Source organism: Harmonia axyridis, chromosome 5, assembly GCF_914767665.1.
Source record: "Harmonia axyridis chromosome 5, icHarAxyr1.1, whole genome shotgun sequence".
NCBI lineage: Eukaryota > Metazoa > Arthropoda > Insecta > Coleoptera > Coccinellidae > Harmonia > Harmonia axyridis.
Window position 1 is genome coordinate 43,642,112 of NC_059505.1, and position 18,786 is coordinate 43,660,897.

Here is an 18,786-nt window from a genome sequence, read left to right on the forward strand (position 1 = left end):
GAGACTAATTGTTAGATTTAAATGGAATCAATAAATCAATAGCTGATAGATTTACAGAGTTGGAAGACAAATAGCTGGTAGATCTGAAGAGTTGGTAGTTTTATATAGGTAGACCAATATCTGGTAGCTCAATAACAATTCTGATTTTGAACTCTTGGAAGAATATCAATACCTTATGCACTTGTATTATAAATAACTAAACTAAGCGTGTCTTTACTGTTCTAGAGAACTGAATTTGAGGTGTTCAGGCATTTTAACCTACGAAATTACTCGCTAATCAACTGTAATACTATGCTGTAATCGAAACTAGTCTCAAAAGTTTGGCCAAATAAAAAATAATGTATAATTCCTAAAAACGTACCTAGAAGGCTCAAGAAATTTTGTGGCTTGTAATTCTATTAATGAAGAAGTTGAAAATTTTTGAGAAACAGGTTTGTACATATATTGTTTACAAAATAATATTGAACTGATGAAATTTCTGTAAACTGAGAAGTATTTTTTTCTATAAATGACTGCATTGAATTGAGAGAAATTAACGGAATAGCATAGCAAAACGAAGAATTCTCCGGTTTCAACATACGGTGAATGAAGCACAACTCATATTTCCAGGCATTGTGCAACAGCAAATAATACCTCACATGACAATCCGCCATAGAACACACTCACATGCGATGTGAGAGGAAGTTAACAACTCCAACAATGCAGGAGTGGCCACCTAAAAACACCACTAGAATGGAATGTGCTTCAATTTGATAATGATAACAAATAGTTATATATTTTATTTGTACTGGATTTGCAGCTTTTACTGAATAAGAATAGCCTTCTGAATGAGAAGGTTTTCATCATGTTTCATTTGTGATGTTTTTCATTCCATTTACGAGTTAGTTGTCGAAACAAACTTTAAGTTATATGTTAAAGTGACGTGTCTTTCATGAATCGAAAAAGACATAGAGTAATAAACATAGATAGAGGTGTTATACGCAATTTTCACATGTCCCCAACATGGTTAGATTACGTTGTCGGATTGTGATATATTTTCAAATCCACAATTTTACTATATCGTTATGAATGTATATTATATCAAATGAAATATATTTATTTGAGTGATTCCCGATTAAAAATGCGAATTTGAATATTTGGAATCCGATATTTTTCCTAATTGTCGAAATTATAATTTGCAGAATATCTATTATTTTCTGTATTTACCTGCCGAAATCTAAGGTTTGGCAACTTTTGCTCTCCTAGTGTCAGCGGTTGTTTCACGTCGTTTGGCGCGCTTAAAGTTTGTTTTCTGAATTTCTGATATATTTGGCTATTTATTTCAATATATTTTGAGTTATTATGAAACGTTGATTCCGTATGGGACATAAGAAGTGCGTTCTTTGTGAAGAACTCGCGAATTGAGTGAAATATCGTATCACTGATATGTTTTCATTTCCGCGCGCTTCATGTCAAATTTGATAGTCCATGTTGGGGACAAAATTTGCTTACTGGAAATGACATATGCTTCCTCTATCTACATTTATTTCTCTGCGGAAAAAGACGACAAATTTATAATCGCACAACTTGAACTGCAACATTCCTGAATTATTCTAATATATTCTAAATATGCAACAGCAGAAATTATCAACACAAGTATGTGGAAATGCAATCGACACGAGCATTACAATAATTAACTATTAATGATCATATAGGTGTAGTAGAATCAAAGATCGAACTCCAAGGAAAATGATTGGACGGCAAAAACACAGGTAGGAAATATTGTTACATTCTTGAATGTGAGTCAGGAGTGGCTGATAATTTCCATACAATGAAATAACCATCATGTTTCTATCAGGCGTGTGTACTTTCAGATGCTGATGGGAAAATTCACAACAATAACGTGAAATCTGGCAATGATAAAGAGTGGAAGATGCCTCAAGAGACACTTGTTCGAAACGAGAACTATGTTATACAGGGTGATTCATTACGATGGCCTATGAGGAGTTTATGGAAAACTGATCATAATTTTGAGCTGAAAATTTGCATATTGGGGTTTGAGACAATGATATTTCTCCCTAAAATTGTTTTGTCCTTATTTCGAGAAGATGTGGATTCGTTTGTAAAATAACATGGATATTTTACTGAAATATGAACATTTTCAATGATATTGACCTCTATACATATACAATAATGTCAATTTTCTGATAGAATAATCGAAACTTTCCATTATACCCAATCGGAGATAAAAAAAAATAAACTCCTAAGGCTGAAAATCTTGAAAAATTTTCCTCATGACGATCCCAATCGGATCTCAAGGGAAAGTGATAATTACAGACATTCTTTCCATGAAACCGAAAGGAGATGTACAATGAACACTGCGTTAATTGCTCAGAAAGGTAATCGGAAGATAGCCATCTTTTAAGGACGCATACTTCACGCTGGAACACATCAAGAATGCTGATTCTGTTCGGCACAAGAACAATTGCGTCTTTCAGGAAGCTGTGGAACAAAATATTTACGTTATGTACGACATGTCTCGATGAATCTGGACTTGAATAAAGGCTGCAGCCTTTGTAATATATGAAAGGAACTGAACATAACGTGGGAATTTTTTTTTTGGTAATTGAGAAGGTGGAGTAGTGGAAAAAGCAGATTGGTCCTCTGGAACTACTCGAGAAGATAACGATGATGTACAAGAAACTCAAGAATTTCGATTCTCTGCATGTCTTCGACTATACAGGGTGATTCGCCGGGATGTCCTATTAGATGTTCATGGAAAACTCATCATAATTTTGAGCTGAAAATTTGCATATTGGGGTTTAAGACAATGATCTTTCTCCCTAAAATATTTTCAGATCTTCACAACTTCCTGTTATACCGGAAACAGACTACTACTTTCTTATTTCCAATGGCACACCCAACACTTCAAAATGGGATTTTATGAGATTAAGTTGGAAAATTGATCCATTATTTCAAAAATTATTGGGTACAAACTGAAATTTTCAAGAAAAAATCAATAATTTTCTCGACGCTGCCACTTCTCGTGGATGCAAGATACAGATACTTGGTTATGTCCGTAACCCTCCTCTCTTCATGGGTGCAGGCAACCTTAAATACAATACTGCTGCTTCACTGGTACTGGTACTAACGATAAGAAGGATCGTCAATTTATTTAGCGCGTAGGCAACACATATTTCAGGAGCTTAGTAATTGAGTGTAGGCTATCTCTAGGTTTGTTGTTGGAGCTAAATAAACCTGTTAGAGGCAAATATAAAGTGATAGGAAATCGAACAATGGCAAGAAATATAACAATTATATAATGTAATTAAAGGAATCCCGTAAATGTTAAATGATTTTTTTAAACGACTGATTCATGTCGATACGCTATTAAAATGTGTATTCGTTAACATTTTCATTGTTTTGTTGAATTGTATTCGTATATCTTAGAGAAATTGTGTAATCAAAACTTGCTTATATGATCCAAGAATTCAAAAGTTATAGTTCCAAGATTTTCGAAATTATACCTATATTGGAAACATGTCGTACTATAAGTCCCTGGCCTGGCACATAGATGGCACCACCAGTTTCATACCACTCTTCTTTTGCTCGTTAGTACTAACTAAGGTTCAATAATTTGTGCCAGAGTTAAGTTTGAATTTAGATTTTGCAGTTCAAATGAAACTTTATTTCTTGTTGTTCGAAAATGAATAGAAACGAGTTTTTTAAATTGGAAATTGTTGTTATTCAGATTCTGCTCCATAGACAACAGATAAAATTTGGTATGCTGACTTTAAATTTGACTCTAATGAAGAAGTGATCTTTCTACAAAAAAAAGGATTGAAGCTCAGAGGAGTACATGTATCACTTTTTGAAAAACTATGTTTTTCCTGGATAGGCTCGCGACTTAGGTATTGGGTGAAGTGTTGAAAGAAAAAAAAATCCACAGTGTTCTTATTCTAATCGAATCAAAATACCTTTGCAGCGTTTTTCTTGCTGGTTCAACAAGAACCAACTGTTATCATAACACCACCTTAACAACGATCCGATAAGGTGGCGTATGAATAGATGTTCATGTTTCCTTGTTTAGAGTCTCATTCGATTCACAGGAGTTATGTTACCATTCTAGATAACCATTCGGGTGACGTCGTCCCACTAATGCGTCATGAAACAATGCACACTTTGATAAAACGCTACCGGAATACCCATCGATCGTAATGCGATATTCCATAGGCTACTCCCACGAAGTCGTCGCTTCAACTGCGGTGAAATGACCCTAACTCATCGAGCTGTGTGAATCCAACCGTAATTACTGCAAAAAAGTCAAAACTCGAACGTTCGTAATGCAGAAATCACAATTAAACACCGGCGCATCCACCATTCGTTTCATTCGTGTTGATTTTTGGTGGATGCGCCGCTTCATAAAAAGTGATTGGTAAAGCGATGTTTGTTTTTACGTGGTATTGCGAATTGTGTCGAGCTGATTCGTTCGCAGAATTGTGATTCATTCATATAGAACGAGCAACCATTGAACAATGTTGACCATTTAGGTGAAGCATTGTTGTCGGTATGTGACCTATGATTAGTTGGTCCTTGGTCGCTGGAAATTACCATATGGGTTGGATATCTGGTGCGAAAAATAGGTTGTTTGTAGAAAACTCACGTTTTGCGATAAAGCGGAGAGATATTACTCACTGAATGGTGAGCTTTTGTGGCGATATTGGACTGTGTCTTTTTTCGTTATAGTTATGCTCTTATTTATGCGTTTGCCAGTGAAAATTTAGAACAGATTATGTTGAGTTTTTGTATTGAAAGGCTTAAACAAGCAACAAAACATAAAGTAATTTGAATGACTTATTTTTTCGAAATGACGGATGTTTTTTTTTCGAGGTATATAATTTTAAGTTGGCATTACTGTTCAAGATGGCGACCGATTTAACAGCTGTCAAGTGATGGCCAGAACGTTACAGTCAATGGTGATCGGTATAGAGCCATGATTACTAACTTCTTCATTCCTGAATTGAACAACCATGATGTCCAGGAGCTGTAGTTCCAACAAGACGGCGCAACATGTCACACAGCTCGTGCCACAATCGATTTATTGAAAGACACGTTTGGTGACCGCCTAATTTCACGTTTTGGACCTGTGAATTGGCCTCCAAGATCTTGTGATTTAACACCGCTAGACTACTTTCTGTGGGGCTATGTGAAGTCATTGGTCTATGCGGATAAGCCACAAACCCTTGACCATTTGGAAGACGACATTCGCCGTGTTATTGCCGATATACGGCCACAAATGTTGAAATAGGTCATCGAAAATTGGACGTCCAGATTGGACTACATCCGAGCCAGCCGTGGCGGTCATATGCCAGAAATCATATTTAAAATGTAATGCCACAAGATTATCTTGCGGATAAATAAAATTCATGTCAATCGAATAATCCATCGTTGTTTTATTGCAATTTAAAGTTCTATAGCTCTAAAAACAACACCCTTTAGTTCTCTAGATGATGCTCTCAGTGGTCATCGAATTTGAAAGACCCTGTACTGGTTTTTGAGTTATTCGAATTGAATTGAAAATGATTGAATGATGGATTTTTCAACTCCCTACAAAGTTGGTTCTCATGAAGTCGATTTTAAAATGGACACCGTGTAAATCTCCATCTTTCCTCGATGTAAACATCTCATCAGTATTCAAACTTTATCCACACGTAATATATTCTATGCGCATTCCTTGTTAACTAAAGGTGACATTCCGTCATCAGTCATGGTGTTAATATTCTATGAAAGTGGCAGTATAACACCAAAACGGTCGGATCCCAGCAGAATGTATGGGACACTCAGCTCCATGTTGCTTTATCAATCGTAATAATAACAACTATGCGAATAATAATAGGACTCATTCTTGTATATCCGGAACGGTAAAACGCCTACTGAATCTCCTTATCGATTTATTTATAAGCTTATTGTCGCCTTGGAGAACTTTTTCTTTCTTCAACCTACGTTCATTCACTGTAATCGAATCAGTGTTAAGGTTGGCGTTTCAAGAAGTGACACAGGAAATACTGGCAAAGAATTTCAATAATTGGTCAAGATACTAAAGGGTGTTTTTTTAGAGCTATAGAACTTTAAATTGCAATGAAACAACGATGGATTATTCGATGGACATGAATTTTATTTATCCGCGAGATAATCTTGTGGCATTAAATTTTAAATATGATTTCTGGCATATGACCGCCACGGCTGGCTCGGATGTAGTCCAATCTGGACGTCCAATTTTCGATTACTTTTTCCAACATTTGTGGCCGTATATCGGCAATAACACGGCGAATGTTGTCTTCCAAATGGTTTGTGGCTTATCCGCATAGACCAATGACTTTACATAGCCCCACAGAAAGTAGTCTAGCGGTGTTAAATCACAAGATCTTGGAGGCCAATTCACAGGTCCAAAACGTGAATTAGGCGGTCACCAAACGTGTCTTTCAATAAATCGATTGTGGCACGAGCTGTGTGACATGTTGCGCCGTCTTGTTGGAACCACAGCTCCTGGACATCATGGTTGGTCAATTCAGGAATGAAAAAGTTAGTAATCATGGCTCTATACCGATCACCATTGACTGTAACGTTCTGGCCATCATCGTTTTTGAAGAAGTACGGACCAATGATTCCACCAGCCCATAAAGCGCACCAAACAGTCAGTTTTTCTGGATGTAACGGTGTTTCGACATACACTTGAGGATTAGCTCCACTCCAAATGCGGCAGTTTTGTTTGTTGATGTAGCCATTCAACCAGAAGTGCGCTTCATCGCTAAACAAAATAAAATGGATGTAGTGCGCGATACGTATTCCGCACAGAACCATTATTTTCGAAATTAAATTGCACTATTTGCAAGCGTTGTTCAGGCGTGAGTCTATTCATGATGAATTGCCAAACCAAACTGAGAATAAATCACTTGACAGCTGTTAAATCGGTCGTCATCTTGAACAGTAATGCCAACTTAAAGTTATATACCTCGAGAAAAACACCCTATACTAAGTCAGGAATTTCTCAATAGATACTGTAGGGTTTTCCATTAAAAATTACACAATTCAGAAGAGTTATAATGGCAATACTGTCCATAATTTTTTGACATTTCTTATGTCATTTGTGTTCAGTTATTCCATTTTTCGAAATTATTTCGAAATTGTTTTATCAAAATCAGGCCCCACTTGTCAAAACTGACAGAAATTTCAGAAGAATTCGTGGACGACATTCAGTTAATCGATTCACTACTGGTACTCTTGTACCTTTTAAAAAAATTACTTTGTCTACAATATGAACAATGTTCTTCTTAAATTCCAACACTGATTTCGATAACAATCCCACACTTTCGGAACATCCTCTATAGAAGAGAAGATCGCTCCGAAACCTAACGCTTTGAGAAAACGTAATCAAGAGCTATCTCCTCCGAATCCAAACCTTCCTCGACACGAACCTGCAAGAAGAAAAATGAGACGCAGTATTCCCAGAAGGTAATTTCAATTCCTTCAATCTACCGGACGTGACACCCATCAAAAGATCTCAAGAGAGAACCATCAGCATCAGTCACGCAATGGCTCTACGCCACAATTACGCCGTCTATGCGTACTTTGAAAAAACGCATCGTTCGAAGGCAGAGATCGCCTCCAGACTACACAACAAACATTACGGCCGACCCGTGGAGATCTCGAATCCGCCTCGAAGGACCAGAAAGTGCGTCGTACCCCGAAACAGGTAGCCAGAGGATAACAGGTGGATTGCCTATTATACGTTTATCTCCTTCTTCTTCTTGGTTCAGGACGCGGGGTTGTTAGACAGGGAGTGGTAATAGATGAAGAGAAACAATGCACCTGCTTCCTTTCTGTGCTTACCTGCGTATCTCCTGTCGTTATACAGCGATATTAAGAGGTGAAATAATAAAGGAATTAAAATGGATTCTCATGATGGATTTTATCGCTGAAATGCTCTGGCTGATGGTGAATACGATTATGGTTCGCTTGAGGTTTTATACGGGATGTTAACGAATAAGTGCAAATGTTTTTAGGAGGAGAATCCTTATCGAAAATTAAACAAACAATGCTCTAAGGTCATTCCTTGAGAAGTTATATACAGTTTTCTTAAAATTCAAGAAGTGCTGAAGAAATAGCATTTTGATTTTTTGAAAAAAATCAGTCAAACCTTCCTTGAGTTATAAATGAGACCTTGATTCTTTCTTTTGGTTCATAAAGGACTTTCTAATAGGAATGATGCAATGGTTATAATGGTAATAATTTGTTCTATTTCTGCATTTCTGGACTTTTCTTATGTCATTTGTGTTCAGTAGGTTATGTAGGTTAGGCGCAAAATGTCACACAGCTCGTGCCACAATCGATTTATTGAAAGACACGTTTGGTGACCGCCTAATTTCACGTTTTGGACCTGTGAATTGACCTCCAAGATCTTGTGATTTAACACCGCTAGACTACTTTCTGTGGGGCTATGTAAAGTCATTGGTCTATGCGGATAAGCCACAAACCCTTGACCATTTGGAAGACAACATTCGCCGTGTTATTGCCGATATACGGCCACAAATGTTGGAAAAAGTCATCGAAAATTGGACGTCCAGATTGGACTACATCCGAGCCAGCCGTGGCGGTCATATGCCAGAAATCATATTTAAAATGTAATGCCACAAGATTATCTTGCGGATAAATAAAATTCATGTCAATCGAATAATCCATCGTTGTTTTATTACAATTTAAAGTTCTATAGCTCTAAAAAAAAAAAACACCCTTTATAAAGGATGTTCCGAAAGTATGGAAAAAATATAACTACAACTCTTCTTGGGATTCTCAAAAAAACTAAGCATGCTTTGAATTCGATGTGATTGTTCCATAAAACGTCCGCGAAATGAACTAGATTCATTTATTAAAAGTTATCTATGATTGTATTCAAGTTCAATCAAATCTAACCCACTTTGATTTTTTTCTAGAATATCTATACACGATAGTTTGATAGAACTAGAAAATATAGGACAACCTGAAAATTTTTATCGATGTAGGTCAAAACGTTTCGAAATTAGAGACGATAAACTATCTTCAGACACCCTGTTTGAAGTGTAGATATGTAGATACCACATGCAGCACAATTTATCGATTTTATTATCCATCATCGGAGTAAGGCAGATAGGGTTGCACCGAGAATTTAGGTCAACGACATTGAGGCAGGGCATAATTGCATTTTGACTCGTCTTTTTCCTTCTGTTACCAGGTCAGGCATAGTATCGATAAGAGAATAAGCAGCGCGAAATCAGATGAATGTTATTGCCTTGGCAGCCGGGAATATCTGTCATTAGTGTCATTTTTTTTTTGAATGTCTACGCTCTTTCCATTAGCTAGGAATATATACAACACCAGCAAAATTAGGGGAACGGACAAAATCTCAACAAAGTTTTTAGTGCATTTTTCCTGAATCCTCAGAGTACTAAACACAGATAGAGGGAGCATATGTCATTTTCAGTAAGCAAATTTTGTCCCCAACATGAACTATCAAATTTGACATGAAGCGAGCGGAAATGAAAACATATCAGTGATACGATATTTCACTAAATTCGCGAGTTTCTCCACAAAGAACGCACTTTTTATGTCCCATAGTGAATCAACGTTTCATATTAACTCAAAATATATTGAAATAAATACCTAAATATATCAGAAATTCAGAAAACAAACTTCAAGCGCGCCAAACGACGTGAAACAACCGATGACATTAGGAGAGCAAAAGTTGCCAAACCTTGGATTTCAGCAGGTAGATACAGAAAATAATAAACATTCTGCTTATTATAAATTCGACAATTAGGGAAAATATCGGATTCCAAATATTCAAATTTGCTTTTTCAATCGGGAATCGCTCAAAAAAATATATTTCATTCAATATAATATACATTCATAACGATATAGTAAAATAGTGGATTTGAAAATATATCACAATCCGACAACGTAATCTAACCATGTTGGGGACATGTAAAAATTGCGTATACTCCCTCTATCTATGTTTATTACTCTATGGATAAAATCTTAAAATTAATTGAGATCATGGAGATTTTCAAAGAAATATGCATTTACAAACTTATCGTAATCCAAACAAACAACTTGAACTGTTACGAATTTTTTTTCGCATCAATAGAATTCTGACAACAGTATACATCTTCCAATAGGAGAAACCGCGAATCGTTATCACAATCAATAATTGTTTTTCGTTCCAGACTCGCGGGAACCAAAAGCTCCATTGTACGACTGGCCACCTGTCTTTTTCAAAACAGCCAAGTATCTGTGCAGCCACATAAAAGGCCTGCATTTTACAAGACTTATCTCGCTCGTTACAAAGGAAATTACGGGAACGAGTTCAGGGAACTTCGATAAACTAAACTTATCACGCGACCATTATAAAAGCGCGTTTTATCTGGTACTTTTCTGTGTTTCTGAATGTCAAACCAACGGTACTGCTAGATATGTGAGGTTAGAATTATTCTGTTGGTGGGAGATCCAAATTCAAATTTTTCTGACCTGACATCTATACGTTTTTTTTTATGAAACACCCTGTATTTAAGGAATTTTTACATTGCATGGAATAAATGAACCCTAGTATGTTCGAAGTTTCATAAGCCTAAAACATTTCATAAATTGAGTTCAATCTTCAGTCCAGCTATACGTGAGCAAAATTTGTACATATCGGATATCGGCCAAATAAAATAATTTCTAAATTGTTCAGATAGAAATCGAAATTCAACGCACTTTATTCAATCATCAGGAAAAATATTCACTCTTAGAAATGCCTGAAATTTTTCTACTTCCAACCAAAATTCGAATTGTAATCAAATATTTCGAACTGAAGTCATTTTCCGAACATCTGTTTATATCTAAATAATCCACGTACGATGATTCATCTGTTTATCAGGTTGTAAGAATTTAATTCATTTTTCACGCATATTCAAAATAAAGTCATAGTGTCCCATTCAAAAAAACTTCAACCCCCGTCTAAATTCCTAAAACAGTAATTAATTTCTATGATCTGTTATGAGTATCATATAAACCATAATAATTACTGTACCATATTTTAGAATTTTTCGAATATCTCTGATAAAAACCCAGATATAGCGAATTATTGCAAACAGACATTTTTCAGAAGCATCCTGTAAATCGAGATCGAATCAAGATATCTATGGTCTGCTTTATGATATCTCATTATTTCGAAAAAAAGGATCGGAGCTCCTCGAAATCTTATTGTTCTTGAAATGCTGTCAGGGAGGATCGAATTTAGGTCACCCTGTACATACACGAAACCAAAGTAGTTCAGGATGATATGAAATGCATTTTGCAAAAATTGTGATAATATTATCTGGTAAATAAAATAATTTTCACGTTGTTTAGACCGAAATAGTTGTATCAAAATCAAACTCAATTGATTTAATTCACAGGAAAAATAGTCGATCCTAGAAATACGTACCCAAAATGTTTCTACTTCCAACCAAAATTCGAATTGTTATCAAATAATTCGAACTGAAGTCATTTTCCAAACATCTGTTCATATCTAAATAATCCACTTACGATGATTCATCTGTTTATCAGGTTGAAAGAATTTAATTCGTTTTTCACGCAGTCGCCCCACCCTCAAAAGGTGTTTGTTTACTTGAATTGGTTGAAATTTTCTGATATTTTGTTATTTCGCGATCATTTCGATTCAAGTGACAGGATATTGTTTTGGTTTCTAAGATACGGATCGCGTTGAATGCAAATTTCAAATTCCTCGATATTTTCGAAACTGAAAAGATATTTGAACGAGATTTTTAGTAAAAATAAATAACTTATTGAGGAAATTATTTCACGATGAATACCTTGTCCTCAGCAACTATAGAAACTAACAGAAAATTTTGCAGGAAGCTTGGAATAGATATTTTATATCTCAACAAGATCGAATCTGTTGTCACTTATACAGGGTGTTCCACCATTGACGCTACGCTCTGTTACAGTTATTATTATTAAATTTTCAAATTTTATTCAACATATTAGGCTCCATTAGAGCTACATTCTCAAATTGTTTGGAAATACATAGGGTGTACCAAAAAAGTGTAAATGACCAAACAAACGCTTTTTTTTTTCATTTTTTATTTTTATTTTATTTTTTATGTTTTATTTTTCATTGAATTTCATTGTGAAATTTGATTGTAGCATGCTGGGAAAGATTCACGAAATATCTTGCAATAAAAACTAGTATCAGGAAACTCACCAAAGCATCTGAAAGCAGGTGAGATATTCGTGTGATTTTTATATTCGTGAGGATCTAATGATTGTTGTCTTTTGCGAACGGTTATTATGGTGGTTATCGGCAATGATTGCTGACCATAGCCAACTTACTACTCTGTTACGGTAGTGGCTTCCGTTCTTCGTTTATAAAACCTATACAATCATTGTAGCAGCAGTTGAAATAATCTTTTCAATCTTGTCACTCTAGTAAACTATCAAATAACACGATTTTAACACCCCCAAATGAAATATTTTCGAGCTTACATTATGGAAATACCAAAACGTGTCAAAGCGAAGATGGTATCGGGCAATATTGAAATTCTTCGCCAAACCAAAAAAAAAAAAATAAAACTTGGGCGCGCCAACAAAAGGAAACAATGAGAACGACCAGCTTATGAATTCCAATGTTTAAATCTTCTAAAAATGAGGTGTGAGTCGATACTTTGACACAGGGCTTAGACGAAACAATACAGGTATGTATCGGTTTATTATTCTTCGGTCACTCCAGGTACGTATCAAGTAGTATTTTTAAAGTCCTTTTCTCAAGGAGACTCGACAGGATTTTGCGGTATTTTTGGTGCAATAAAAGAGGATTTGGCGACAGCCCTCTTACATAAATACCTCCGTTAAGGTACCCACTTCAAATTATACAAGGCTATTTGCATTTTGGAACACAATATTTATGTTTACTCGGTGAACTTAAGGGTTCTTCCGGATTTTTGACTATTTTTCGAAAGCCTTAAAACGATTTAGAGCAAAATTTATGGCGTTCAACAAGAAAATCCCTCAAAAAAGGTTTAAAACATTACACCGCGATATTTGCACATTGAACAAACTTTCGCAAAAAACCTTCAATTTGCAGGTGAAGTTTTAAACTTTAAGCATTTCTATTTGAAAAATTCAACAACGATACGTAAAATGAATTGAAAATTGCATCTGACGAATAAAACGTACTTCAACATTTTATATAAAATCGATCGAATACGGATCTGTCTGACCGATGGTACCATGGACAAACCAGGGGGTACACCCACCAATAAATTTCTTGGTATTCACGCTCACAAAGAAATGTTCAAGTGTTCTCTCCTGGGTTTATTTCAATCTCTCATTCTGGTGGTTATTGAAAGTGGTGTTATTACCATTATATCCCAAGAGGAAATGTATTCATAGGTTTTTCTAAAGACGTCAGACTCAATTGAGATTGAGCGATCTTTTTATGTAGATAACACTCAATATTCTGGGCTGAATAAGTGGAGCACAGATCAAAAATATTAGCAAAATCCCATATAGTAGTAGAACAGTTACAGCGGTAGTTAGGGGGATAATATATAAGGAGACACCCTGTACAATATGAGCTGTCTGCGATCCAATAAAGATATGAATTGGTTTTATCTAGTCAAGAATTGGGATAGAATAGGTGCAATGTTTGTCAGGTGTAAACAATCAGACCAAAGATATGTCAGACAGAGCATTGTTCAAACGTGAAGGAATAGGTTACATAATCTTTTTAAATATGAGTCATGGTTTGGACATGTTAATGACTTGACGGAGGATAAGGATTAACAAAAGCAGAACACAATGGTCCATTACCTCAATACCGATGGAATTGTTGATATATTCGATTTTCACGTTGTATGGTTGGTATTTGAAATTAATTTTGAAGAAAAAATTAGGATAGCACTGCCTCCAAATCAGAGGCTTTTGAGCTCTTTGAACTAAAGAATACAATAATCTCCAGATTTATATTTTGACAAAACATATTTAATTTACATTTTTATTGTGATGTTTTTACTCATGCATATGTCAGATATCAAGGAGAGATCCGATTTGAATACAGGTATCCCTAAAGTGGAGATACAAAGGAAAGTGAGAAATTCCTTGGATAATTTTAATGAAGGAACTCCTATAAACATTATAGTCCTACTTTTGGTGATGATTATACAACTTTATCGAATCTTTATTGAACTTCGCTGCAGATTGGGCAAATAAGTATCAAAACTTAAAATAAATTTATTCATCGCAGCTTACTAACTGGATCTCTGTAGAAGTTTGGATATTCCTGAGTATTGTTTGAAATTTTTTCTCCAAATCTGTAGCAGATACGATAAAACAGCAGAAAACCAAAATGTATAGTTTTGGACCAGAGTTTTCCTTACATTTGTCTTAACTACCAGTCTTAACAACAAAAAATTCTGCAGGAAAAATCAGGCACCTTTCCAGGAAAAAAATCACCGTGTACATTTGCATTCAAAATAAGCACTTGATGAAAACTTCGAATTGGGATATGTATACCAAATTTAAGTTGAATTTCTTGTGAAGCAAATTTGCTATGAGAAAAAAAAATTGAAAAAAAATTCAATTTTAACACCCTGTATCTCGAAAACAGAGCATTTGCCGTCCCATGCTTTCAGTATTTTTTTTTTCTAGAAATTATCCGAGGAATCTGTAATTGTCGTTTGTACTTCCAATTTTGAAACACCCTGTATGTTTCTATGAATAACTATGTGAAAATTTATTTGGGGATAAACATCCAACTTTTCTTTCTCATCTAACTTGATAAAAAGTTCAAAAGTTGAATTTCCTTAAATCTGGCCCAGAGAAATTGAAAATTACTACTACTATGTGTCCTAAATAGTTTCACTTTCGAGACACAGAAAATTTGTTCTTATTTTCATTGGTACTGTTTAATATAATAATATAATATAATAATCTTTATTTTTCTGACCTTAAATCAGTACAGGTGTACTGGTATCAAGGCTTCAACTCATATAACAACTCTGGGACACCCTGTAAAAATCGTTTTTTTTTTCGATGCCCTTAAAAAATCTTCAGCAGAAAGATTTTTTTTTTAATATTCTAGTGGAAAAATTCTCACAAAATTTCGCATGAGCCTTCGTATTGTATTTTTTAACTCAACATATATTCACCATAGAATACGACATTAGTTGAGGCAAACATGTAGAAGAGAGCAAAAGATTCACCGAAACTTTCTATCAAGAAATCTTCAAACATGCTCTAATTTCCAACTCCCTATGACTAATTCTCTGATAGTGAGTCAAATTAAATATATTCCCAGAAAAAACACGTAAAACAATTCAATGAAAAAACAATTGAATGATTGAAAAAGAATTTTGAATATTTACTTTCACAGATAACATCGCATAAAAGTGAATCATAGCTACACCTTCATAAACTTCACACAGTCTGTTAACAATCGAGTAGGTACGATAATTCCTAAATAACAAATACATTCAGACACTACATACTTCCACCATCTGATCAATAAACACCTTGTGACTCCCTGTTTACCCAATAATCACGAGCGTCTTAAAACAAGATAAACCAACATCTGAAAATCACGGGACTCGTCTATCTTGACCAGAGTCAATGAGCGATTGCAAAATACCTAAAATACAAACTCCGAAACGCTGGGTACCAACCTTGAAGCTACCATTAATTTATCGATACTCGTTTCGACTGTCCACTGGGCACGTTCTAGGATGAAAATATTATTGGTAAAAATTTCACGGGTCGTATAAGCGTAGTCCGAGATGGTATGCCGCATGAATCATTTATTGGACCCCGGGATATATGCGTTCGAGTATACCTGGAAGAAGAAGCGGAATTAGAATTATGAAGAAGGGAGTTGTTACGTATTCTGCGAACGTTTCTATTATACTGGGGATTTCAATGGTATGTGTACAGGGTGGGCAAATAAGCGAGGTAAGCTGCTATATCTCAGGATCTCATAGTAGAGACTTGCGATGAAAAATTTCATCACTAAAAAGTACAAGGAGAGACAAACTGGAAATTGTTTTGAAGTTCATACCTCTACCGCTAGGGGACGTAATAGCTATCGTCGAGTAGAAATATGAATTTTACTCGAAAATGTTTCATATCAGGTTGAAGAAAAAATCTCATCACTTGGAAAATTCTGTATCTTTTTGAATTATCACTTTCGATTTTATGACATCAAATAATAAAGGGAGAAATCTGACTGATTGAAATGTCTGTAACTTCAGTTTGGCTTAACATTTTTCAGCAAATTAGATCTCGTTTGATAGATAACATCTCGTTAATGATTAAGGAAAAAATATACTCATGATAAATTCGTTTTTACTCATAGTTCATAGTTTGTTGATTTTTCTCAGAAATTTCAAATGTAATGATAGGTTTTTCTTAACAGAAACAAATTCGTAATTGAAAATTGTATTGGTTTATGGATTTCCCAACAATCGCAACGAATAATTAATTATAATTCATGAAATGTAAAATTTAGTTATCCAAACATCGAATTTTAGTTTCTTTCTGAGTTTTCCGGAAGTCACAGACATATTACTCTACACTACACAGTGAGGAATTGCGACTTTTCCTCATTTAAGGTTCTTCCTCGATAACTCTAAAGTATTCATTTCAAGTATGGGGTTTGCTTAAGTAACCCCCAATATTTTTGTACGTAGAATCGACTGAAATAATGAAAAATATAGGTACTAATTTGAAAATCTTGAGTTATGATGAATTTGAGTTGTCCAAGTTCAGGATCTTCTTATGAACACCCTGATGCACATTTTTGGTCCAAACCGCATACAGTCTTATAACACTACGTATTTGCTGAATCTAAAAAAAAAATTCTTTCGAAAAAAGCTTTCTCTGCCGAAAAATTTAAAAAAATGTCCCCACCGCCACAATTTTTTTCATAAGAATCTCATCAACTCATGAACCATTGAGTTTCTACCCAAGGGTCCCAAAATAAGGCATATTGCCGAAATTCTCGTCAAAAAAGCTATCTAATTATGCAATAATATGCTGGGTGTGCCATTTGAAATAGGGAAGTAGTAGTTTGTTTCCGGTATAACCGGAAGTTGATGAGATCTTAAAATATTTCAGGGAGAAAGATCATTGTCTCGAACCCCAATATGCAAATTTTCAGCTCAAAATTACTATGATTAGTTTTCCATAAACGTCTAATAGGCCATTCCGGTGAATCACCTTGTATTTTGAAAGTTATAGTTTTGAGAAGAAAAACGAAAATTGTTTCCTCATCATCGAAGAAACCACTTATTGTTGAGATTATGGTCTAACAGAAGAAGACATTTCTCAACATTCTGGGATTGGGTGGATCTTCAGACAAATCCATCAAATCGCCTTTGCATTTGACAGGTTTCGATTACGACTTCAAGATGAAAACTTACACCCGAAATGACATAAAGCACATCCCTAAGGCTTCTAATTGTTAGAATTCCGTAATCCAACACTACTCGAAGCTTACGTAAAGGCAAAACGCTCATATGCACCGCCATCAGCCAGGTCTTTGTAACGCAATATCCCTTAAAAAAAAATGAGCGAATGGCGAACAGAACTGCTATCAATCAAGAAATATCGACAGCTCGTCCGAATTTGGGACTTCGTTTCCGGACTTCGAAAGAGCGAAAAAAAAAGATCGCATCTGAGAAAGTTCGAAGGCTGGACAGTCCATTGTTCTAGATTCGGACTTCCATAATGTGTTTTGTTTCGAGTTTCAGATGAAACGACTGTTTCAGACCTGGATAATGTCTCTGAAGGATATCACATTTCGGATAGTTCAAGGATAAGTCTTTCGTTTTACCAAGAATAAGAAGTTAAAAGTTTTATGAATACTCAAATTTTTCTGTCGGAAGTTTTTAAAGCGATGAAATTGAGTCGGTCACTTTGTCACTTATAGAGCCTTCAAAATTGATGGATGGTGGTGGTTTTGGGCTTTGATCTACCGAAAGAATTCTCCTAATGTTACCTACCATTGTAGGTTAATGTAAAATCAAGAGGACTATCTGAAAATTACATTCTACGTAAATCATGGAAAAAAAGAATATGATCAAAATGATTTTCATAAAACTATTACAGGACCGATACGCAAAATCTAAGTCAAGTATATGTTAATTTATCTGAGATATCGGGAATTCCACAACTCATAAATATGTTAACACATGATATCTGCATGAAAAGCAAAATATTACTCATTCAACAGATGTTCTGGACAGTGATTGCAATATTATGATTGACTTTAGTGAGCATGTCGTTCTTTCTTAGATTGTTCCATTTAACACTGTTACTGTTAATTTCATATATCTACCCAAACAATTCTAGATGAAAATGGTAATCAAATATTTCATACTTCGACATTGTTGCCTTTTATTTATACATTTTTGTTACTTTTATTGGTTTTCCCCTTTAGCCTTGATATAGTTCAAATGCATAGAAGAAACGTTGGCTTGGTCCATATTCACCCAGTACTTTTGATATTGTGACTCTTCGTGGGAATTACAGGGTGTTGGAGGTCAAAGAAAAATTAGAGACACCTTGGATAATTTTAAGAAAAAAAAGTACTATAAAGATGGGCCCGCAAACGCTTTGATTTCAAGATACAGGGTGTTTCTTGTAGTCTTACTTTTTTGTGACGATTATACCAGTTTGTAGAATCTCCATTAATCATCAATACAGATTGGGTAAAAAAGTACCAAAACTTATAAAAAA

General features: G+C 35.1%; 2 protein-coding genes across 5 annotated transcripts in view; one reads left to right on the top strand and one right to left on the bottom strand.

Annotated features, from left to right (window-relative positions):
• LOC123681242 (partitioning defective 3 homolog) overlaps positions 1-18,786 on the bottom strand; it is a 79,533-nt gene that overhangs the window by 46,835 nt on the left and 13,912 nt on the right. The window lies entirely within an intron of this gene.
• Positions 18,385-18,786, top strand: part of LOC123681244 (plasma kallikrein) — a 38,944-nt gene continuing 38,542 nt past the window's right edge. The window contains exon 1 of the mRNA XM_045619524.1: positions 18,385-18,408. Coding sequence (XP_045475480.1) covers positions 18,400-18,408 — 9 coding nt within the window. The 5' untranslated portion in view covers positions 18,385-18,399. The remainder of the gene's footprint in view (positions 18,409-18,786) is intronic.